Source organism: Agelaius phoeniceus, chromosome 6, assembly GCF_051311805.1.
Source record: "Agelaius phoeniceus isolate bAgePho1 chromosome 6, bAgePho1.hap1, whole genome shotgun sequence".
Lineage (NCBI taxonomy): Eukaryota > Metazoa > Chordata > Aves > Passeriformes > Icteridae > Agelaius > Agelaius phoeniceus.
In genome coordinates, this window is record NC_135270.1 from 55533937 (window position 1) to 55559096 (window position 25160).

Here is a 25160-nt window from a genome sequence, read left to right on the forward strand (position 1 = left end):
TATAGGCCTCTGACTTAGTTATTTTAACTGGTACCATATAGTATGTAAATTAAATGTTATTTACCGGCTGATTTAACATTTAATGCTTCTAATGTAAGGTATTCTTACTAAATTAAGACTGAAAAATGATACCAAAATTTTATTGCTTTCTTTTGCCTTAGATGCATTAATTCACCATTTTACTGGGGCTGTAGGAGCTGGAGACTGTCATCACTATGAGCTGCTAGATTTCACAGATAAACTGTTCCAAATTATAGGAGATTCTTTACAGGTATACTATGGACTAGAGATCCAGAATTGCACGTTTTAATGCAGTTCCCTTAATGAGGTTTGTTTTTTTTTTGTGTTGGTAACTCCCCAAAATTGCTATGTCAAGAGGAAAATAGTTCACAAGTAGTATGATACATCATAATATATCATCATTCATAGGTATTAACCTAGCTCTTTGAGACCATAAATTTGCTGTATGTACCAGAAAAATCTCTCATGCTGCACTGGAAATGAAAGTCCCCACCTCGTTAAAACTGTTGATGCTATTATTGTGTTTTGCTCAAGAATGGGATAACAGGGGGCTTTGTTTCTGCCTACATATAGTCCCTAAAAGTACTACACCTACTGTGTCCTTTCTGCAGCACTGATAGTTTGCTCACTGCTCCCCTTTTAGCACTTGCTGCTCCTGCCATTTTTGATGGTCATTGCTGTAGAGGTTGTAGAGAAATCACACAGCAGCTCCAGCTGCTGAGATTAAGTGTCCCAGGACATTGCTCATCCACAAGAAATGCAATTTTTTGCAAAGGTTTGCTCAGTCAAGCAAACAAAGCAAAGTCCTGAGCCAGAAAATACTCTACTAACTTTGGTAGGACTGTCTCCATATTTAAAACTGGGCATACATACAAGATAGGGACTTCTACAGTCTTTTGCAAGAAGCTCTGAGAGAAACTGTATAGTCTAAAGACATATACAAAGATTTTTCCTAAATTAAAATTTGGTTTAAAGGCAAAATAGGAAAGATAATCTTATTTACTGAAATACTTACAAGTAATTTCCATGTGTAGTCACAAGTTCCTAAGCAGTTCACTCTGAATCCTCCTCATCAGCTGCAGCTTGTTTACTTTATTAGGCTATTTTGAGAGTTTCTCTTTAAATCCCCTGCACCCTCCTGCACTCAAGGTAAGTTGTGGGAACCTGGTTTTGTAGGGTTGATTGTGTCCCTGTTCTTTGAGATGTCCCCTCTATAGAACAACTGTACTAAGTTTTCCAGGAGGCATCTCTTCAGCCCTTCATTCACCCCACCAAACAGCTGTCAACAGGGGAAAAACCAACCAGGTAAGGGTTTACTATGCTGATAGCATTTGCTCTGTTTTTATGTGTTATAACAAGAATGTAGAAGGATCAAGAGAAGTCAAAAATGAGCCTTATTGCCAGAAGGACTGTCTTGCTCCTGAAATTGCTACAAACTGCCACTTGTAAAGCAGTTAAAAATATTCTTGTTGCTTACCTTAATGTGAAGGCCACTGTTATTTCTGTGTCTCTGTAAGAATTGCAAGTGGAGAGCAGTCATGAGGAACTTTGCTAACCCATGCACCTCCTTGTTGTCTTGTAGAGCAGGAAAATGGGACCAGGGCAAATCATGGAGAGCTTGCTATCAAGTATGCATGGTTCAAATCACCCCAAAACAGTGCCTAGAAGATCTATTCCAAAGGTGAACAAATGCACTCAAGTTAACATGGACTTGGAGGAGAAGAAGCCCAGTGCAGACCTGAGCCTTTCTAGGAAGTCAGAGCATTGTCCAGGGAGCACATCACCTTCCCAGAAGGACATTTCCTCTTCTTCCCAAGAACAGTCTGTCATGCCAGCTCTGCTACCACAGCTGCCCCCACCTCCACCCCTACCTCCTGGGTGCAAGGTGCCCCTTCCCCCTGTTTCCACGCCTGGCATAAATGTCCCATCACTCCCATCTCCTCAGCCATGCAGCAATCCTGGGTGCAGCCATCCTCCCTGTGGCTGTGGAGAGCAGCCCCAGGCTAGGAAGACACCAACACTGAGAATGAAGGTGCTTCACTGGCAGAAGCTGCCCTGTGACGTGGTGAGACGTACGTGCTTGTTTGTAGCACTGGGCTGATGGGTTCATGCACTTTGCAGCTAGAGGAAAGCACTGATGTTGGGGGAATTAACCTTCACTCATAAGTCAGGTCACACATGTGGTTCCATTGCTTGCTCTCAATCATAATCACAAAATGAATATGGAAAGGCAGTTCTCTGCTAATTGGTGGAGGAAATGGTAGTTTGGGAGAAGCTCTGGGCTGAGGTTCTGTGGCTGCTGAAGTTACCTTCTCTTAACCTCTCAATCTCTGTTATTTGTTGATGGGATGTTGTGAGCCTGCACTGATTAAGGTTTGCAAAATGCTCTGAGTGTGTGGAGTGGAAAGATCCTTTGAATGGTCATGTTCTGTGTTCTTCTTAATGAATTGCTGGTGCATCACCAGTGAGTGAACTCAGCTGATAGTTTTACTTTGCTTTTTATGTTCTTGCACAGCCAAAAGGTGCACCAGCCAAGATCTGAGGCTGAAAACTTGTCAGTTGGGCTGGGGAATGTGTACCTTCAGAGTAGCCCCCAACTTCATTACAGGGATGAGATTTGTGTGGTGTTTCACACACACACAAAATAACCCTGAGTCTGTGGTTAGTGTGTGCCAAAGGGGCTCAAAGGTCTTGGCTGACTTCCAGCAAAGAGGCTGGAAACACATCTCCAGTTTTTAATACTCAGTTCACACAACACAGATCTCAGTTCCTCCTTGCTTATCTCCAGGACAAGGGGTCATAAGGGGCAAGAACTTGCTGCTGTGATAAAATATATAAACACAGATATAAAAAAACCTGAGCCATGGACCACCTTCCTTGTGCAGAGACACAAACTGAGATTCATCCCCAGTGCATTCAGTGTTACTGTTGCAATCTCTCCTAAACCAAAAGGAGGTGAGATCCTGTCTTAAAGGTTCCCATGTTGTACAAAATCATGTTTGGAAGTTCTGTTTGGTTTTTGGATAGGTCCCAATGATTCTGGTAATAATGTTGGGCTTGGGAGTCTTTATCTCTTGCAAAAAGAGATGTTTACTTAATTGGATGCAGCATCCCCTGTTTTGGTACCACAATCAATGTGTAGCTGGTCAGTTTGGAGCAGCCCATTAAGTTCATCTGCTGCCTTCAGCTCAGTGAATTGAATGTGGCAGTAATCTTCCAGGTTTAATTAGGTTTCAAACCTTTGGGATGCCCTCTGTGGGAGCTGTCACTCTTAAATAATTCACATTTTTCCAGGGCTAATGAGCATCATATTTCATTCATCCTCAAAAGTGTTTTCCCTTTTACAAATCACACTACCTTGAAACTGCTCCTCAACCTCTATGGTCCATCTTGAACTTTTATTCTCTTCCAGAAAGCCACTCCATATGGGCTGTGATGCCAAGCAGCAGCAAAGAGCTTGTGGAACCTGACTATGCAAGCTTGGAGCTCCTTTTCTCAGTCCCATCAAGAATCCCTACAGAGAAAACAGGGCCAAAAATAAAGAAAACAAAAGAGGTACTTGGACTGCCCACTTCTTGTAGAAAATAGCAAAGTTGTTGGAAGTGAAAAGCTTATTCATTCTTTGTCCTTGTCAATCATTTATAACAAGAAAGTTTGAAATATTTTGAGATCCACTGCCTGAGGCTGCCTTAAAAAAAAAACTACAGGGGAGGTTTAGAATGAAACAAGTTGAAATAACTCTGCTGAGGGATAGGTCTTCATCTGAGGCAGGGAGGACACGGGAATTTCAATATTAATTCTTATGAACTGGAATAAGCAAATCAATTTCCATCAATTTCCTTCTTTATGCCTTTGCCTCTTTCTAAAACATATCTAATAGCCTGTATTGTTGTCATTGGGATTTGATCAATGAAGGTTATTGATTATATTATTACCAAAAAAGAATAAATCTCAACCAATAAACAAACAAAACCTATAGAAAACCTGTAAAATCCAAAGTAAATGTATTTCTAGCTGACTGATTTTTTCCTTTTTACAGATCACATTCATAGGTCCAAAGAAAAGCCTCCTTCTGAGTATATTTCTGAAGCAATTTAAGTGGTAAGATTTGGAGAATAACATCTGAATTACAGATTTGATGTGTCTATGTGTTAATTCAGATATTAAATGAAATTAATTTAGCAAAAATACTTTGCAAGTACTATTTTCCTTTAACAAGAAGTCAACTTTTTTCTCTTTTTTTTTTTTTTTTAATAATGATAGGTGACAGTCTCTTTTCAGACAATTAATATCATTTTCCAAGCTGGTATTAAATCTAGAATGGACTACAGGTTCCTAAAGAGAAAATTTTCATAAATAACAGTACAGTTATATAGAAACATGTTTTTCTTTAGTATTATTGTCATAAATATCAAATTTTGGCAGGAACTGTTAGGGAAGATTGTTGAATGGGAGTTTCAAGTCACTTAATTGCTTTTAAAGAGGCTTTTCCAGGGATTCATAGTCAAAATTATACACAGTTTTTATGCGCAGTTTTTCTATAAATAGGAAGCTGTTTGAATAACTAAACAAATGGAAAATTACCAAGTCACAGCCCTCATGGAGGGCTGGGGGAGGAAAGGAATTTGTACTAGTTTTTGGGAAAATATCTTTACTCTTAGATTCCCTGAAAATATGGCAGGATGATGATGGATGTTCTGCTCTCTCTCTGCCCTTGTGTCATGGCCCATGTTAAAAGGATTTCAAGAAGAAACTCAGCCAAGAAATCCCTTTTCATTAAGAATAAATCAGAATCAGTCAGAGGGATGTTTTTAATTATTATTATTCTTTTTCCATGACAAACTGCTTCTCAGTGGGGGAGAATGGTACATAGCCTAATGCAGATGCTATTTCCTCTTCCTGTATGATTCCCTGGGCAGTGGTTGAGCTCTCCTGGGAGCAGCTGGGATCAAAGAGCTGAGTCCCACTGTCCTTGTGAGGGATGAGGCTGCTCTGGAGCTGGGTGCTGCTTCTGTTAGCACCGGTGGCTGAGGGAGCCCAGCTCTCCAGAGCCCAAACCTCAGCAATCTGGAAGCATTACAAACACTTGTTGCCTGCCAAAGTTTCAGGCAAGGATTTGAGTTAAAACCTTCTGTGAGCCATTGGTTTTATCTTTGCCTTTGCTGCAAATGGTGGAGGAATTCAAATGTAAATACCTTCTCAGTGACAGTGGATACCCACAGTAAAAGCAGAGCTTTGGGGTTTGTTGTGTAAATATGAACAAAGGCCAAAAAGCACACCTAAATTATAATTAATAGCACTTTAGGCTTAAAAGAAAAACATTTTCATATCTCCACAGTGCTTTTGAGGACTAAGATCCAAATTATAATGGCAGGCAAGTATAGTATGATTTACTTCAGTTGCTCCTGGAGTGCCAGCAGAGAGATTGAGGTCTTTTTTACCATGTTACTCCCCCAGTGCTCCGCATCATTTCTCTCCTTCTTGCAGCTCCAATGAAGAGATTGCTGCCATGATTCAGAACGGGGATAGATCCAAGCTGGATGCTGAGATACTGAGACAGCTACTTAAACTGCTCCCTGAAGACCAGGAGGTATCTATTAACATGTCATTCTGGTGCAGTTCAGTGCTCAGCTTGAAATACTTGCACTGCTAAAGCAAGAAGCTATGACTGGATCCCACATCCTTCTGTAGCATCTAGGTCAATGAAATTCCAAGGCAGAGTGGTGGGAAGTCCATCCCAGCATCCTGGCCTCTTCACACAAAGGTTGAGCAAGAACATGTTGGGAGACTCAACACAGGTGTAGACAAAGTGCTGCTCTCTATCCTATTATTTTAATTAAGTGGATGAAGCACAATAGGTTTTGTAGACTTAGGTGAACAGAGAGCCTTTCAGAGCAAGTTTTAAAAGGAGGAAGGGAAAAGGACCCTCTTTTCAAAGGGTTTCTGGGTGCCTGTGCACTATAGCTTCCTGAATCTCTGCCTACAGGTCAGGAATTCATCCTAGGAGATGCTGCACAAAGAAAAAAGACCTTCCAGTCAAAACAAAACCTACATGTTTGCCCATGCAAACCAGTTCATATGTAGAATTTATGGTTCATCTGCTTCATTCCCATTGCCTGTGCACACAGCAAGTTTAGAAAAGCAAGTTTCATGCCTGTAAGAAGAGAATGGCACCAGAAATTTTTGTGTGGTTATTTTCCCTGTTAAATTAAATTGTGTGGTTATTTTGCTCTTTTATTCTCTGTTAGATAAATAGCCTGAAATCTTGCAAAAAAGAAAAATCACAGCTGGCAAATGCAGATCAGTTTTATCTCCATCTTTTGGAAGTTCCCAGGTAAGCAAAATCTTCCTTATCTCTTTCCATGAGTGTGGTTCTTACAAGACTTGTCTATAAAAATTAAGGCCTCTGTTTCTTGTGCTAGAGGGGTGTTCCTGACATCCAGTCTTCAGGATAAATCATCTGACTGCTATTTGTAGACCTTGTATGAGAAATTTTTTTTCCTCCCCAAAGGCCAGAGAAACTTTCAGACACCTTTGGCAAACTACAGTTAAAATAACCTTGGTATGAAAAATCCCTTGACTGTTGAGCAGCTATTCCTGTGTGGAGTGAAGCTGCAGACTGAATCCTGTCACCAGGCTGCTGATTCACTCCCCCCTGGGCTACAGATCCCAGTTCACCCACTGGAGAGCCCACAAATCCAAGAGTAAATCACAGCAGTGCCTGTGCTTTCACCACCTCCCCAGTTTTTACCAAGTCAAATGAGGTGCACACAGAGAACTCTTTCTGCTGCTCACAAAAAGATGGTGATATGTTATAATTAATAGCAGTAGCCCTCCATAAATCTGATCAGTTGCCATGCCACAACCAGAGACACTTTTTTGAAAATGTGGTGGTGAAAATGGGCTTTTCATTTTCTCAAACTTCTAGCTAGATTTAAAAGTACTTTAGAAAATGGTTTCCTTCCACAATATTAATCTGTGATGAAGCATAAATGTTTTTAAAGAACATTACTGCCAAAATATTTCAAATTTGTTTGTGAAGTTAAAAAGAACTAAAATCCTGGCTAGTCTTGCCTGGGAATTGTAAAAAATTATGGCCTCATTATGCAAGGTAGTCACTGCCAGATGTCAGTCCAGCATTGCTTTCTGAAAGAGGAGATGATAATAGTTTCTAGGACATCTTTGGAAATATCTGTGTTTGATTTATTTATAATCCAGTTCTCATGTCAGAGCATTAAGGAGACCATAAGAATGTTGGTACTGTGCTTTGCCTAAAATGGATGATGCTCTTGCTGAACACAAGTCAATTAATCAGGTCTGTGGGGTTTGTTTTTCATGGTGTTTGTTGTGGTTTTTTCCACTGATCTCCTTTTAGCTACCAGTTGAGGATTGAATGTATGCTGATTTGTGAGGAAACAAAAATTCTGCTGGAGTGTCTGTGGCCAAAAGCACAAGCCATCAGGACAGCCTGTGAAAGTAAGTACATCAGTGCTGCACCAGTGCCTGGGTTCAGCCACTTTGTTCTACTTGATTAGTATCAGTGGTAGCCTATGCTATAATCTAATCAAAATTAACCTTTTAATTGCTGAATGTGTAGTGAACATCAAAATGATTCTGCAAGTTCCTTCTTCTAGAGTACATTCTGAAAAATTGCAGTTTGTGCTGTTCTGCTCAGAAGTAGTAGTTTTTCAGAGAAATAAGGAAATTTCCTTCATCAGAGAATCACAGAATGGTTTGGGTTGGAAAGGGCCTTAAAGATGATCCCATTCCAACCTCCCTGCCATGGGCAGGAGCACCTTGCCCTAGACCAGCTTGCTCAGAGCCCTACTCAACCTGGCCTTGAACACTTCCAGGGTTCACAGAATCATTTAGATTGGAAAAGATCTCTAAGATCACTGGGTCCAACCTTTGACCCATCAACACCTTATCAACTAGACCTTAACACTAAGTGCCAAGTTGTTTCTTGAACGCCTTCAGGAATGGTGACTCTGCCTCCCTGGGCAGTTCATTCCATTTCTTACCAACTCTTTCTGTGAATAAATTTCTCCTGATGTCCAACCTGAACCTTGCCTGGTTGAGGTTGTGTTCTCTCATCCTGTCACTGGGAGAAGAGGCCAAACTCCCTCTACAGCTTGAGGTTGTGTTCTCTCATCCTGTCACTGGGAGAAGAGGCCAAACTCCCTCTACAACTTTTCAAGGACTTGTAGACAGCAGTAAGGTCTCTTCTGAGATGGAGGTGTCAGTGCCAGATCCTGTATAAGTATAGGTTACATTTTTGTGTGCAGAGATTTTTGTCCATAACAATGAATCAATTGTAACTATTTTTCCTGTAGTGTGCACTGATGCAGTCCAGCTTATCTCTGTGGTCGAGCAGAACACAGTGACATACCAGAATCTGATGTGGCTGCCAGAAAAAGGCATCCCAGATGATGTTCACCAAGATTTCAGGAGACTCCTCCACCCAAAATTAGCCCTGGTTTAGTTTTGTCTCTTTATTGAAGATGCTCTAGCATTCCAGCTTCAGTTCAATAGTTTCAGAGAGTCACTGATCTCCTGTTAAACACTTAAAATGCAAACTTTTATTTTCACACACAAAACAGGGCTATACTTGGATGTCTGGTGTCAGTGCTGTGGTTACTCTTTATGGGAGTGCAATCAACAGCTCTCTGTAGTCCCACCCTGACACCCCTGCTCCCACTCCATCCCATTGTGAGGCTCAGTGTTTCTGTTCTAATTCTGCCAAAAACTTTATTCTTACCCCAGATTCTCCTGCAAAAATGTGCATCTTTTCATTATCATTCTCACTAACAATGATAACAAGGCACAAAGCCCTTTGCTTCTCTTAACTAGAATGATATGTGCTGGGAATGAGGACTATAGCCTTTCACAAGTGTATACTTTCTTGTATGTGGTTCTCCTTCATAAGGCAGCTGTAGGGTTGACACATCTATACTCCAAACTTAATGGAAAAACTAGTTTTCCATCTGCTTCGAAAGAAAATAACACAATAGAAAGTTACTCATTTCACTTCCATTCAGCTGATTTATTTCTGTACTGGTATTTTCCCAAACCCATAACAATGGCTTGACATAATCTTGGATGAAAATTTTGTTACCATCACTGGCAAACCTAATGAAAATCCTATTTCAGATAATTTAATTTAATTTATTGAAAATGTCTCTCTCTTCTTATTTTTTAGCAATTCTTACCAGTCACCGACTGCCAGTGTTCTGCCAATTGATTCTTAAAGTTGGAAACTTTCTGAACTATGTAAGTAAAATGATTTCTTTACTTTTGTATTCTAAAGATAACAAAATAATGCAAGACTTGAAAACTGAAAGAAGGAACTTTTTTCTGTATCTTCCAGGGGCGTCACACTGGAGATGCTGGAGGTTTTAAAATTAATGCCTTGCTCAAACTAACAGAAACAAAAGCAAACCAAAACAACATTACTCTTCTTCACCATATTTTGGAGGTACAACAAAACTGAGAAATTAATCTTGTGTGCATTATTCTCAAGTATTAATTCCCCAGAAGCTAAGGGGCTTTTACCTCAGTAATACCCCGCTATAGGTAACTGGAGGGTGAGCCTCTGTGCTGGAAATACCATGGAAACTTTTCCACAGCTCTCTGTGCAGATGAGATCACATCCATACACAGTAATATTTAGAGAAGTAACACTAGGTTTCCTTCCTCAAATTCACTTGACATGTCTGCTTGCTGTTTTCTTTCTCTTCTTCAACCGCTCCCTTGTGTTGACACATATCCCAAATGCATCTGTCAAATGAAATTTATTTTTGTGGTATGAAGACAAAATCTCAGGTCAGCCTGCACACTGTGGCAGCCCATGGGATGTCAGCCTGAACACTTAAAATGAGTCTGTTCCTTTCTTTTTAACTCCCTGTGGGTGCCAACATGAGAAAAAGAATGAACAAGACTAAATTTATCCCTACACTTATAACAACGAAAATGAAGTGTTAAGTTTTCAGTCCTGATGTTGTCCAGCTGAAAAACTTTCATGCTCTTTGACAGTGTGTATAAGATAACCATTTTTTCTCTTCAATTTTAGGAGGTTGAAAAAAACCACAGAGATCTCCTGCAGCTTCCCAGAGATCTTGACTTTGTTTCCAAGGCAGTGGGGTAGGACATTGTTTGTTTTTGTCATGTTTGAATTGCCAACCTCTTTAAAGCCAGCAAGGAGCTGAGTCATTTTATGCTGCTGTAATAAGGTCACAGGATTTCTCTGCTGTAGGAGAAAGTGGTTCCCTTCAACACCAAACAGTGTTGAAATTTTCACATTTCAATCTGGTTAAGACTTTTTGGTGGGGCTCAGTGTGATTTTTCTTTCTGTGGATCCAGTACTGCTTTAGAAGCAAAGTGTGTAGATAGTGAATTTCCCTCTTTTTCAAGGACCAGATTCTTCTTCCACATATTGCAATAGAAACATATCTTCCCTGAGGTTTCTCAGTCAGTCCAAAAAGTGTTTGGACAATACTTTTGGGGTACACAATGTGACTCTTGGGGATGGTCCTGTGCAGGGCCAGGAGTTGGACTTGATGATCTTGGTGGGTCCCTTCCAATTCAGCACATTCTGTGATTTTAGGTGAAAGCCCATCTGAAGGTACAAAGCTTATGTAAGAAGGGAACAATTGGGGTGGTTTACTGGCAGCTGGGGGGACCTCAGGACTCCCAGAGTTGACTATCAGCACATGTTTCTAATACATGTGGGTAGAAAGTCAAAAGTCTCCAGAAACAGGTTTTTTCTTTTCATGTGCCAGAAAGCCTAATGAGTCTATCACCAGCTCTTTCTCTTTAATTCAAAGGAGTCATGTGGAGATATGTTCAGTTAAACCAATCAGAATCCACATTTGTAGCACCAGGATTAACATTTTTAATCCTGTTATGAATCCAGAGGATTCACAGGAACCTTGTAGTGATTTTGATTTCATTGTAACTCAAAGAAGGAGTAACTTCTAAATCTGCCAGTGGATTGACATTTATTATGTAGCTGCTAAATAATTTTTGAAAGTATTTTAATTCCATAATTTAATTCCTGTGGCTTTTGTAAGTTAGCTTTGCAGAAGATAAACTGAATGCTGTTTCAACTGTGAATTTCTTTTTGGATTGTGTCATAACAGAAATACATTTCTTGACTAAAACTAGGTCTTGCTGGCCAATTACATAAATGCACATTTTGTATAAAGTAATTGCCCTCTACTTTAGTCAAGCTCTCAAACTTAGAAAATTGATTTGCTAACCAACCTGTGGAGACCTGTGCATGGTGCAAATCCTGCAAAGGACTCTCCTAACGCTGCTCGCATCTGGATGCACCATGAAACACCAAGCCAGGTTTTGCTGATTCAGTAAATTTTGTCTGGCACAGAGAGTAGTTCAGAACTACAGAAGATGTTGGTTTGGCAGTGGTTGTGTTTGGATCTCCACACAAGCTAAAGTAACACAGAGAGCAGACAAAATTTTGGACTATAAATAGATTGGGGAGAAAAGGCAAGGAGGGAAAAGAACCAGCTACATAAGGACAGTGCTGGCACTGGGGAGATGAGCTGGTGTTGCCTATGAATAAAAATAGGCTGGAATTTTTTTGAAGTTTTTTGAATACTAGGACAGTGAGGTTCTTCCACAGTCCATCCAGGGAGGAAGTGATAGCAAAAGCACAGAGTCTTTCTTAGATGAGGGTTTGTGAACATGAAAACGTTTTTATACAGAAAAGAACTACCTGCAAAAGCTGGGCTGGACAATTAATTCCATGTTCATTTGCAGAGATGATACTGTTTATAATAACATTTAAGTTAATGCAAACAAAAGACTTACCCCTTCAATGTACTGTCCCTTTTGTGGACCTTTCAGAATCCACATTGATGCCATGAAGGCCGAGGCAGGTGCCAATTTGAAGAAACTGTTGGAAATAGAGAAACGTTTATTTTTGTCAACAGATGATTTAAAAATACAGCATGGAAAATCTGTGCAAGTAGGTAATGTGAGTGTGACACGTTTCCCATCTTTCTTCCTAAGCACTCTTTTCTTAAAGGCTGTGTAATTCAGATTACAACTGGACATAAAGCCCTATGGAAAGGGGTCATTACTACCCTCCCACTGTGCCCCAATAGAAGGAGTATCCCAGATTTTCCTCCATTTCTGTAATGTGGTACTGGATATGAAACAGCTGAGAACCAGACAAATTTTTCTGTGGGTAAAAGAAAGGAAGGCCCTAAAATGAAATGTGGGCTGCAACTATAAATGTGTACAGCGCAGCACAGAAACATGTTTTGTCTCACTGTGCTTTGCAGGGAAATAACGTGGACAGATTTGGAATATGCTTTTCCCTCCCCTCCACCAAAACCATATTTCCTAACATCCTAGATTTTCATATACTCAGAATGGGTCACTTAACTAAAGATGTAAGGTAGAAATCCTGGTGCTGCATGTCCCTTACTCGCTCATCCCAGGATGGGCCTCATTTCCACATCGTTGTATGATGAAATGAGGGAAAATGCAGATGATTCAATTCAGAAATAAATATCACACATTGTGAACCAATCTTAGTTTTTTAAAAACTCACTGCTCTCTGTTAAGTGGCTGAAATCTTCTGGGCAGCTCAGAATACGCTACTTTTTAATATGCATAAATTGTACATCAAAATGTGTCTCAGGGCAGCCTCAATGCTTCAAAGGACCTGCAGAAGGAATTTGCCACCATTGAAAAGAAGAAGGAAGAACTTGCAGATTATCTTTGTGAAGACCGAAAAAACCTGTCTTTGGAAGATGTATTCAGCACAATGAAAACCTTCAGAGAGATCTTCCTCAAGACCTTACAGGTGGTTTCCCCTTGTGGCTGTTTAGAAATAGGTTGAGATCTTTCTCTTTTTTTAAATCAAGCAATAATTTCTATTTTCTTCTGCTCTAAGCAGGGCTATGTAACCCTGGTTGCAGAAGTAAATGAAGGTAAATTTATGCGCTTGCAAACTGCAGCAGAAAATAAGTATGTGGGCAAATGCAAAATTTGGGGTCTTTTGGTTTTTTGTGGGGTTTAGTTTTGTTGGTTGGCTGCTTGGTTTGTTTTTTTTTCTTTTTGGGAGGGGGGGGGGGGGGGGGTTGGGCTTTTTTGCTGTTGAGAACAGTTTAAGTCATTTCTCCCACTGACAATTATTAACCAGACCTGAACGTAGTAGGACCTTTGTGGCATGTGAAAGAATGTGCAACCTGACATGCTTTATAGACTTTGCTGATAGACAAAAGGTAAATTTTCCAATAGGCAAAGCCTAACTAGAAGGTGTGTTTATGTGTTGGTATCTCATTGTACTAGTTAGCTCCCAAGAGTGTGTTTTGTGCTCCAAAAAACCCTTCCAAATCTCCCAATGGAATATATTTCTTAACTTATAGGACTTTACTCCTCACAATAAGGAGTACAGCAACTTCACCATAAAAGTTGTGTAGAGCACCTTCAAATTTGTAAACTCTCTAGTAAACCTCTATTTCATTTCCCTTACTACACACTTCACACCTGGACTAATGTCCTTCCTTTAGGGTTTTCTTAATGCCAGGTGATGGTGGCTTCACATTCATACATATTTAACAGCAAGGATCACCCATTCCTGTGCTGACTCCAGGAGAGCCCCAGACTGGATAAACCTTCTGTAGAGAGAACCATCTGCATTGCAAGAAGAACTGCAAGAATACAGACAGCTCTGCTGCCAAGAGAGACTGGAGGAGTGCTCCAGGGCAGATCATGGATTCAGATTAAAACAATCACGTTTCTGAGGAAGTTATAGAAGACAAAAGAAAAAAAATAAATCCTCTACTGTTCCCACTGCCTGCTTCTCCAGTAAAGCACTGAGCTGAAATTTTCCAAGCAACGCAGCTACCTGGGCTCTGAAATGATGTGATACTGCCACAGACAGTCTGGAAAATTAACCCTACAAACCACAGATGTTTTGGCAATAGGCTTGATCCTAAAGTTCCTAAAATTCTAGGCATGAAGAAAAGAACTAAGAGAGCCAAGAACATAATGGGTCTGCATCTGTGGAGAGCTATACTGGAAATTTACTGTGAAGGGTGATTTCAGCAATGGCAGTTCTTTCAAGAAACAGTCCCAGTAAAGGTTATGGAGTGTCCCAGTACAGCTGCAGGAGACTCAAACTACATTTCTGGGTGTTTCTTGCTCTCAGCCAGGTCAGAGAAACTAGAAAGAAGCTTCTTTTTGTATCCCAGAATGTAAACTCCTTTTCACCTCATTTTGCATTCCATTTCTGAGCAGCACCTCACCTGAAAGGTACCACAGCTATTAGCCATGTTGTCTGCACCTCTCTCCTCCACTGCAGACCTAGAATTAATCTCCTCTTTCTCTTGCCTTTCTTTCTCACTATTACCTCAGTAAAAATACTATTTGTACTTGAAACAGCAACATGCTGAAAAGCTTAAGATTTTAATTTTTAAAGCATCTTTTTATTCTGTGATTTTGATTTTTACACTAGAATCATGCCACAGGCATCATCTCTTCCCAGTGCCATTTATTTTAAGCTTTAATGCTAAGGTGTAACTTTTATTTTGAGATGAATCTTCTGTGTAAAGCAGGTCTCTTAGCACTGCCAAAGTTGTTAGTGCTAACTTTCCATTCCCATATCAAATAAGAAGAGAAATAGTTTTGATAAATAGTGATTCTTCATGTCTCTTAAGCTTATCTACAGAGAATTGGGTTTATTACTTTCTTCAAACAAAATCTTTCTCCCTTCCCTGAGGGTTCTTTCTGATCCCTTATCCTTCAGGTAATAAATTGAGTTACACAAATGGAATTACTTTAATAAGACTCTGCCATCTTTCTCTCCATCTACCTGGAGGAAAAAAGCCCAAATCAACAAAGTCTTTCCAAATACCCAAATGATATCCAAAACTGACAAAGTGAAAGGAAGCAAGGGAGCTGGTTTGTCATCCAGGGCTGATGACTGTTTCACCAGTTCTCAAAAAATAAAAGAAGCAGATGGCAGGAGGAAGGAGACAGGGAGAAAATAGCTCCTCAGCTCAAAGACAAAAAATCAGAAATGGAGTTTTGCTTAGAACTGAGTGGCAAAATTGTGGGGAAAATAATCACTGTGTGATTATAGAGGATTGTGGGAAACATTTGATTTCCCTTAGCATTTGCAGCTGTTCTTAGAAGGGACCTCCCAGCAAAGAGATGGTCTTATCTCAGGAAAAGGAGAAAAAAGTGTTCCACAGAATCTGCTCTAGGAAGCATTCAGTTGATGGCAGAGGTTCTACAGACAGCTCTGCACTGGGATAGTTCCTCTGTGTCCTCCCCTAGGACAACCACACTGGGGCAGCTGCTCTTCAGTAGGGTGCATATGGTGTTGGAACAGGATGTGCTTTACATAGTGTGGGGATAAACAGCTGTCCTGGAGCATCTTTTAATTCAAAAAGCAAGTATCTAACATCCCACAAAGTGCAAATCCCAAGTGACTCCCTCTTTCACCAAATCTCATCCCTGCAGCTGCCTTCACTAATCCAGGAAGGTGGAGAAGGGTTTGTGAGTATTCATTCCTCTGCCCTACTACCACTGTACCTTTTTGGGCTTTCTTGAAGAAAGTGTTGAAGAAACTTTGTTATGTGTGTTTACATTGGATTGTTAAGTTTTGGGGATTTTTTTTTACAATTTTTCTGAAGAAAAATTTAGTTCAGGCTTGCTCAATTGATCAATTTATTCCTAATGTGTTTTCGCTTGTTCTCGCTACTGTGTGTGCTGTTCAATAAGCAGAACAACACATCCCTGAATTCACCTCCTTTATTTCTTATGGCATATTACATAGAGACATTCTCCCAGGGCCCACCAATCTGCAAGTCTCCCAGCAGCCATAGTATCTCAAAGATGTTATGCTAAGACAGCAGGAATTTATCATTCAAGCATATAGGAACCCTATACTGATGGAAGGCTTCATAAAACTTCAGCCATTCTTTCAGAAGCACCCTCTATTTGGGGCTAATGGATCATTTTCTTTCTCTGTCAAGAGTATGCAGATTTCTTTTCCTTTTCAAGGCACCCAGTGACAGTTTCCACAACCTTGAGCTTCTAATGCTCCTATATTTCAAACAGATTAACTCTGTTACTACTCACAAGTTTTCTTTATTTGTTTGAAAGTTCCTTTGGACCAAAGGATCCTAGATTTTTACTTTCTATAAAGAGATCATTCTATAAACTTGTGCACATTTTATTGGACTTGTTCAGCTCATCTTATGGAAATAGTGGCAGATGATCTATAGCAATCAAACAGATTTATCACTATCATGGGAAATTGTATTTTCTTCTTCAAACTCTCTGCAAAGCAGACCACACACATCTCATCAAAACTCTTATCTGCACCAAGTCATCAGCATCTTCCTGGGTGTTATTAGGTTTTGTCATATGACACAGCAGCCAATTAAGTACTGATCTACCTGCAATGTGTAGATTAACTACTCACTGGTTGCAATCAAAAGCAGGCAAGCTTCCAGGTGGGATGGCAATGTTCTGGTGACAAATGCAGCTCTGGAACAAGAACTGCAGGAGCATTTAAGAAAATGGCTTTTATCATCTTTATGTTATACTATAGTTATCTCAGTTGTTCAGATCTACCTTCTCCCACTGTTGTGCTAGTTATCAAAAGCCAGTAGTACCCTTCCACCAAATAATCATCTTCTTTTGCTAGCAGTAATCATTCCAATCCTTTTTCTTCCTCCATTAATCGTATTATTCTGCAGCAGAATAATACGATTAATAATAGCAGCTCTGTGGAGACCAGAATCCTGCCTATCTACATAAATCCCAACAGGATTTATGCCATTCTGGCAATTGTGTGAGTAGTACCAATAAACATCCAGCCTGGACTCTGGCCCTGAACTGCAGTGCAGAAATACTACTGGCAAATTTAATGAGAGCCTGAAGAGAAACTGTGAATTGCTGTTTAACACAGCTGAACAGCTCCTGAAAATTCTGGTAGAAATCCCTGAATACAAACAAGGTTGCTATGGGATAAATCTCTAGAATGCTAATTAAGTTAAACTAATGTTCTCTATTGTGGACAAAGGGACTAATTAAGAAGAATGCATTTCAGTCCATAGCTGAAAGTTGCAGTTAAAGCTGATGAAATAGTTTGCTGGTAACATCATCCCATGGAGAAGGCCAAAGGGATTGACCAGGAAGCTCTGTTCTGCTGTTTACCCTCAAACCCCAGCAGCTGAGAGTTTTAAGTGCACACAGGGCATGTTCAGAATACCTATTCATTGCAAGCTGAGTGTTTCTTAACAAGCTCTTCCTTCAGAAACTCTTATTTACTGTTTTGTTTGTCATTCTGTCTGAATGCAGGAAAATCAAGAAAGGAAGGAGCAAGCTGCAAAATCTGAGAAAAGGAAGAAACGGTTTAAAGGAGAAGATGCAAAGAGGCTAAAGGGAGAGTATGGAAAGTGTCATACATTTAGCAATTAATTGTTTTTATTAGCCAATCTTTTGTTAATTAGAAGGAATTTATCTGTTAGCTCAGGCAAATCTGATGCAATGAGAGTCACTTAGATGATGTAGTTATCAAGCAGATGCATAGTGAGAGATCAATTATCAATTTTCGAGTGCGAGTGAATGCTTGGAAGAAATCATGATAGGGATATTAGAAAAAAATACCACTCTCAATGATCAAGTTTCTCCTACTTTGCTCAGAAGTGGAGGATATCCAGCTATTGTTCTGAATAGTTCTTGGGAGACTTTTAGGGTTATAGAAAGCTGCACACACTTGAACTCCATGCAGCACAGTAGGCAAGTTGTGTCTGGTGTTATTGTCACCACAACATTTGATTTCTTCTGATTAGAGATCTGGTTCCTTAAAGGAATTATGTCAGATCTTAAAGGAGTGTCTGTGCTAATTGATGCAGAAAAGCACTTGCTGTGCTGGGCCTCCTTGGGTGTGAAGCAGTGCTAATATTGGCATGTGTATATATTAAATTCTTATTTTGGCTAATACTTGGCATCCACTTTTATTGAAGATTTCTGCCAATAACATTTGGTTACAATTCTTGGTTCTTCATAGCACCACTGCAAAGAAGCTATCAGAAGCCACTCCATCTGAGTGGAGTTCATGTATATTTTGTGCTAGATGCTCAACCCTTGGAAGACTGTTGTTTTTCTTGTATCTGGTGTCTAAATAGATGGCCTCCTTTTAGATCCTCTTTCACAGTTATTCACTTTTAGAAATACATTTTTTCGATACTTGAAGTCCATTGAAAACTGACCAAACCAAAGTTTTCAGTATTGTCTTGTCAAGTTCTACCACAAATATGTTTTACATACTTTGCAATCATGACACACTTAATGTAAAGCTGCAGTTTAAAATAAAAAAAAAAAACTTTTTTCTAGAAATACAAAAGAGGTATATAGTATATGATAAAATAAAATCAGGAAGCAACACTTATCAGCTGTAAGAATTAAAGGTGTGCTTCAGCCCTGTGAAGAAAAGGAGCACCAAACCAGAAGAACCTTCTGTATTTCTAGGAGATAGTTTGGGTGGACCCGTCATTATTTTTGTTCCTTTGTGATAACAAAGGTGAAGTGGATTTAATTCTTGGGGAGTATAAACTTGAACATTAAGAGCATTTAGAGTCTGAATTATTTTTCAGTATTGATTTTAGAGAACTGTGTATAGCAGTGGTGGCAATCAGGAACTTTTAAAATCTATTTTAATCTCAATCAGGGTATCAGATTGTCACAGCAGGATGCTGAAACTCAACATTCTTCATTCTATGTAAAATGGGAGTTTGGGGTTTTTCTAATCATATAAGCAAGTTGAGGAATTATTTTCTGAAGAAGGGAAAGAAAAGAGTAAATCTGGTGAACCCCTATCAGCCTGTGCTTACAGGATTGTCAAGGCCTGGTTCCACAAAGAATGAAATAACCCTTTAACTTTGCAGGTATCTCCCTTAATGCCAGTGCCACACAGCACTAAGGGCAATCCTGTGCAGGGATCTTTAAAGGTCCCAATCCTGCAGTCTCTGAATCTCTGACCTTAAGTGCAGTCACATGCTCTGTCAGTGTGAATATCTGATTTGTCCAGTTGTCTGAGGATCATTTCTCTGCAGCTGACAGATCTGCCAGGGACAGCACACAGCAGCAATGTCCCTTAGGGCCAGCAATAATCTTGCTCTCTGGATTTCAAACAGGAGAGTAAAGTCAGAAGCACCCATTGCTGATGTATTTGGAGATCACAAGTGAGGGCTTCAACTGCTGAGAACAAAGCTGAGTCAAAAAACTGCTACCAAAATTCAAGTGGAGGGTACTAGTTAGACAACTGAGCAATATCTTACTTGATTCCATATATCGAAAACAGCTTTTCTGTGAATAAGATTTAAGACAGGATTTCCAAAATAATTTGGTGACAGGCTCATGCTGATTCCAGGGACTCAGACATTCTAGGGTTGGGGTTTTTTTTTAACTCATCTAGACATGTTTATATATGTATGTTGATTTTTTTCCCCCCACACTTCATAGTGAATTAAGCAACTCCCCTGCTTTATTTTCTTCAGCTTCTGTTGCAGCAGCTTTCATTACTTGGCACTTAAATTCTTCTACACAATTCTATCAGATGATTGCAAGGATTATATAAATATGTTATTTCAAGAAAAATAACATATATTGTATATATGTTACTACAAGAGAAATAACATCTGGAGATTTCTTTAGCTACTAACCAAGTGGAAAAATTAGCTGCTTCTAATGGAAATTTGGGAATACAGCTAATGACCAGAGTAAGCAATAGAAGAATACTTAAGAACAAAATATGGAAATATTAATTTAAATATCTGGTAAGCATTTACATATGCCACTAAAGTACTGTGACTGCAGCAGAAAATGAAATGTTAAAAGATAAAAAGCAGGTAACTTTTTGATGAACAGTACAGAAGTTCCAGAGGATAACAGCTATTATTACACATAGAAAGCAACTGCATAAGCACACTCTTAATACAATTCCATATATTGATATATCCAGGGTCAAATACAAGAGCTTTCCTCTAGCAAAATTCTTACTGTCTGTTTTTACACAAGACTTACTTGTTTTGCTGTAAGTAACAAACTGATACATGATAAAATGTCACCAACACAAATTGCTCTTGCAATAGTGAAAGCATCTAGTCTTCAAGAGCTGGGGAAATCAGCTGATATTCTGCTGCTAAAATCTTACTGGGTCACTGTTCTATTGCTTGCTTTGGCTCTTATAAAGCATGTAATAATGATTTAGAAACTGTGTATGAAGGATAAGTACAACTTTCACTGCAGAGTTTACTTACAACTGCATTGTATTCTAGTATGTGTTTGTAACCCAGGATGTATTTTACTTTTGTATATCTTCATTTTAGTAAACAGAGCTAAACAAAAGTACCTGACTTTGTGAGGCTTATTAGCTGCAGATTTAAATCACATACTAGCAAGTGAGATCCTGAGCAAGTGCTTTTCTTGTGCTGATAGTGAATACAGTAATGGTGGTTTTATTTTATTTATTTTTAAGTGCAAATGACAGGACAGATTATCTGGATCTTAATCTCCTAAAAAGATGGTGAATAAATGAGGAAAAAAAAAAGCTTCTTAATTGCATCTGGCAATATAAAACTGCTGAGCAGTTAAATTTATTCCCTGTGAGAGCTAAAAAACTGCAAAAATTCTTTAAAAAAAAGAAAATCTTGACCCTGTACCTGTAATCTTGTACCCTCTTGGGTACTACTCTGTACCCCAGAGTTCAATGAGTTTGCCACAGTTTTTTTACCAAACCTGGCAGACTTCAGGCCATGCTCTCACAGGCATAAATGAGCATAACCAATTGCAATGGTCCTTTAATCTCTTTTTTAATACATCTCCCTGCATAATCTCCACCTCTTTATTGGCTGGAAAATTCAAGTTGAGCTTATTTCATTGAAATAAGTCTCTAAATCTTTCAACAGGCTTTATGAAATCTTATTTCTGTGTGTAATGTTTACTCAAATAGCTGAAATGATGTGAAGAAACCTCCAGTTTTGGTATCAGTTTGATTATTTGTGGGGAAGAGAGAAAGAAGTTGTGGATGTCCAGTCCCTGGGAGTGTTCAAGGCCAGGCAGGATGGGGCTTGCAGCAACCTGGTCTGGCAGCAGGTGTTCCTGCTCATGGCAGAGGGGTTGGAATGAGATGATCTCTAGGGGCCCTTCCAACCCAAACCATTCACCTATTAAAGATTTCAGTCTAGGATGCCAGAGACTAAATAATGTTCACATTTCTAGTCGGCAAAAAGAGATCTAAAGCAGCAATGTCTGTCACATCCCACCTGAAACCTTTAAATCATCAGGCAATCTGGAGTGACAGTCCAAATACAATTTTGTGGGATATTTGCTCTGATTTGTACATTGAATGTTAATGAGGGAGGGATTTGGTAGCAAAGCTACCTGATGTGAGAGCTTATGGCTGAACGGGGAGCACACTCACAGACATGGAAGTGATTGCAGGTTTAGGTGGCAGCTAAATAACTTCTTAAATGTTGCTTAACTGTTTGATCTGGGCATCTAAACAGGTGTACCTCTCAATGTACCTTTTGAGAGTTTGGGCCAAAGTCTCCAGAAAATACCTACAGCTCTGGTACATACACAGTTAGCAAAGTTGGTCTAACTCAAATCAATTAATGCTCAATCATTTCTGCCTAAATTCTTCTCAAAAATACCCAAGGACAACAGCAATCCTGAGGTCTGAACAAGCTGCTGCTGTGCTCAAATTTGATCCTTATGAGTGGTGTTGGAGCAAAGATGGTCTTATTCACAGCTTTTGTTTCAAGCTTACTAAAGCTTTACACACCTGTCCATTCTTATCAGATTAGTTTGTTAATCAAATAAAACATGCAAACACTTTTCATTTTATCCTGCACACCACAGAGAAAACACATTACCACTCCCTTGCAATTTGCAGCAGGCTTTACATATTTGCAGGCTGTTATCATGTCACTTTTGGTCTCCTTTTTACTGACAAACAGCTTTTCAGCCTAGGGCTTTCCTCATATTTGCATCTTAGGATTTTCCACACCTGTGTTCATGCACTTGTGGATCTCTTCCTGATTTTTTTCAACTGGATCTCATCTTCTCCACTGTGCAGTGCTGGATCTTCAAAAAGACTTAGGACAGTGAAAGGATACCTGCCTGCATTTTACAAGCTGTTCTTCCATCTCAGCAAGATATTTGGCTTCTTCTGCAATCATTTTAACATTTTGACCCTTTTTCAGAGAGGCATTGTGTTCTCCAGCATGATAATTTTTGTTTTCATCTTCATTCACCTGCACATTCAATAAATACACTTTTTTTTCATGCTTCAAGTCTTTCATGGAAACAGAAAATAAAGTGGAACCACAAATACTGCCTTTCTGATTTGATATGTACTTTATTCAATTCATTAGCTCTTTATTACTCTCCAAGTATAGATCTTCATGTGCTCTTGCACCATTTTACTATTTTTATCAGGGATGTGAACAAACAGGTGTTTGGTAAAAATGCAGTTCTAAAAAGAAACAGTATAGTTTGGGTTAATTTATTCTGAAGTAAATCTAAAGTGCGCTGCTTTAATCATGTGCACGTATTTTGCTCTTATTAGTCACCCAGAACTAAAAAGCACTGCATTTTTTTATCTGAGAAGGCAAATGCTTGATGTTTTTTCCTATGAATTTGCAAAGGTCAAGTGTTGCCAGATGAATTGGTTTTAATGGAGGAGCTCTGAGGAACAGAGACCAGTTCTGATTACTGAGCTACCAGCTCATTCCCTCCTTTATCAGTACCCAGCAGCAGGTGACTCACAGGGGACAAGGCTGCTGCCTTCCTGTGGCCCTTACAAGTCTCGTGGCACTCTGCATGACCTTACTGTTAATATCTTACTCAATTTAAAATTCAAAGCAAAATTCATTTGCTTTAACTGAGCAAAATCTACCTTGGAGATCTGTTTGTTTTTTCCATCTCACACATCAAAATGTATTTAGATCCATTGATTTCAGTGGACTTAAGTTTCCTTTTAACTTGGTGTTAAAAGTGTGGCACTTGGTGTCTCACTTCAGGTAATTAACCTGCTTGGTATTATTTCTATGCTGAGTTAAATAATTTGAATTTTCATAATGAGAAGTATTCCCCTGGTTGATTAGTTTGCTTTCAAAGTGTCCAGTAAAACAGTTTACAGAAAGAGAAGGTTTGGCATTGGTGGCACAAGAAAGAAAATAAAACTGGAGTTTATGGCCATCTCAGAAGGACAGTGAATGTACCTTTTTGGAAGATATATGAAAGTTATAAATGTATTCTTTGTGGCTGAGGGCTACAAAGACCAAACAGCAGAAAAGTCTGTCATCTCCTGTCAAAAAGACTGGAGTCTGTCCTTAAGCAGGCCAATTTACACACGGTCACATCAGCACGATTTGCTTTTAAAAAAGCCAGACCATAACCAAAACCCAACCAAATGCAAGAATAGCAATAACATTAATCTGGAAAAATATCTGAGTTGTATACTACTAGGTATAGAGTACCATAAAGAGAGAAAAAGAAAAAAAACAAATATGCAAGAATAGCAAAGTTAAATGCCATAAAAGTAATAATAAATAGAGCACCAACATCCTCTCTGACTCCAAAATGTAGCTGTAAACAGCTTCCACTGCAGAGGAACACCACCAGGAATATGTATTTTTGAATCAAAGGATGTTTTTGTATTCTGTCTGTGTAGAGCTGGCTCGCAAGTCATCAGTTTTGAGGAGAATTAGAGGAGAATCAGTGAGGGAACTAAGTGATGCTACTGCTACATTTCACTGCCCTTGGGGCTCCTGTTTTCAAATTGTAAAAAGAACCATAAACACAATGCCTGAAAAATATTTATTCCATAATGAGATGGCACAGTTTTTATTTCTTTATGGACAAAATTATTTTGTTATTAAGTTGCAAAAAAAACCTCTGAAACATGCCAGAATGGTAAGGGAAGCTTTAGAGGAAATTTTGAAAGAAAATAAAGCCTGGAGGTGAATGAAACTGGGGTAAACTTCAAAATGGAAAAGGAAAAGCCAAACCAGATCACTCTGGCACTGGCTCCCTTTGACAACTATCAAGCCAGATGAAATGCAGTAGACATGGACTTCATTAAGACACTCAATGTAGTGCAGAGTATGGGCTGAGAACAATTACAAAGGCAGCTAAAGAGAAGTCATTAACAATAATTTCTGTTGCTCAGCAGGACCAGACTGGCTGCATATGTTTAAGGGGATGACAGATCAGTGCAGAATTTTTTAGATGAGGTCCACAAGCTGTCACTGTGTGGCTGGGAAGAGAAAATGGCCAGTGCTGTGTGCTCCCACATGAGATGGAACAAGTTCAAGTTCAAGTGGTCTGATGTTGGGCAGCTTTAGACTGCCTGGTACCAGGGCAGGAAGCCCAAAGAGTAAAGCCTGTGCTCGAGGCGTTGTGGTGCATATTAGACTGAAGGAATCAAATGTCTTAAAAGAATTCACAGTGACTAATTCCTGTATTTGCTCTGGCTGAGATGGAATTAATTTTTCCCATAGCAGCCCTCCTAGAGCTGTGCTTTGCAATGGTAGCTGGAAGGGTGTTGATAACACATCATTGTTTTGACTGGTGCTGAGTGGTGCTCGCACATCATCTCTCCAACATTCCTCCCTTCACAAGAAGGCTGTGGGAGGGGACATAACCAGGACAGGTGACCCAAACTGATCAAAGGGTCTACTCAGGTAAAAGCAAAGAGAAAGGAGGAAGGGGCCATTCATTATTTATGCCATTTGTCTTCCAGAGCAACCACTAAATGTGCTGAAGCCCTGCATCCCAGGAAGTGGTCAAACACCGTCTGCTGATGGGAAGTAGAGAATTACATCTTTTTGGTTTTTCCTTTGCTTGTGTGCACATCACCTTTGTTTTTGTTTCAGAAGACTGCCTTTACCTTGACCCATGAGGGGTTTTATCATCTTATTTTCTCTGCCCCCTTCAGCTGAGGAGGAGAGCAATAGAGCAGCTCAGGGGGCAACTGGCTCCAGCCAACGTCAGCCCACCACACATCCTTCAATCCGAAATAATGTTCAAGATAAAAATAAAGGTTAAAATTCTATAATACAAAATTCCAAAGCCCAAGCCAG

At 39.5% G+C, this 25160-nt stretch overlaps 1 protein-coding gene across 4 annotated transcripts; it reads left to right on the forward strand.

The window, feature by feature from the left end:
* The first annotated feature begins 1147 nt into the window (after positions 1-1147).
* LOC129121662 (inverted formin-2-like) lies at positions 1148-25160 on the forward strand. Of its 4 annotated transcripts, XM_077179425.1 has the most exons (14): positions 1148-1326; positions 1604-2093; positions 3434-3576; positions 4061-4122; positions 5509-5611; positions 6270-6355; positions 7397-7497; positions 9221-9291; positions 9389-9496; positions 10091-10161; positions 11887-12007; positions 12689-12853; positions 12947-12980; positions 17368-18010. In XM_077179425.1, the coding sequence occupies exons 2-14, from the start codon at positions 1613-1615 to the stop codon at positions 17403-17405; spliced, it is 1584 nt and encodes a 527-aa protein (XP_077035540.1). In that variant the 5' UTR covers positions 1148-1326; positions 1604-1612; the 3' UTR covers positions 17406-18010. The 4 variants fall into 4 exon arrangements, with proteins under 4 accessions (XP_077035540.1, XP_054491030.2, XP_077035542.1 ...); XM_054635055.2 differs by lacking the exon at positions 12947-12980; XM_077179427.1 differs by lacking the exons at positions 12947-12980; positions 17368-18010 and adding an exon at positions 24821-25160 and having other exon boundaries at positions 1149-1326.

Coding starts and splice junctions, on each gene's coding strand:
- LOC129121662 (XM_054635055.2), top strand. CDS start 1,613: ATGGGACCAGGGCAAATCATGGAGAGCTTGCTATCAAGTATGCATGGT. Junction 3,577..4,060: donor AAATAAAGAAAACAAAAGAG/GTACTTGGACTG, acceptor TCCTTTTTACAG/ATCACATTCATAGGTCCAAA. Junction 10,162..11,886: donor TTTGTTTCCAAGGCAGTGGG/GTAGGACATTGT, acceptor TGGACCTTTCAG/AATCCACATTGATGCCATGA.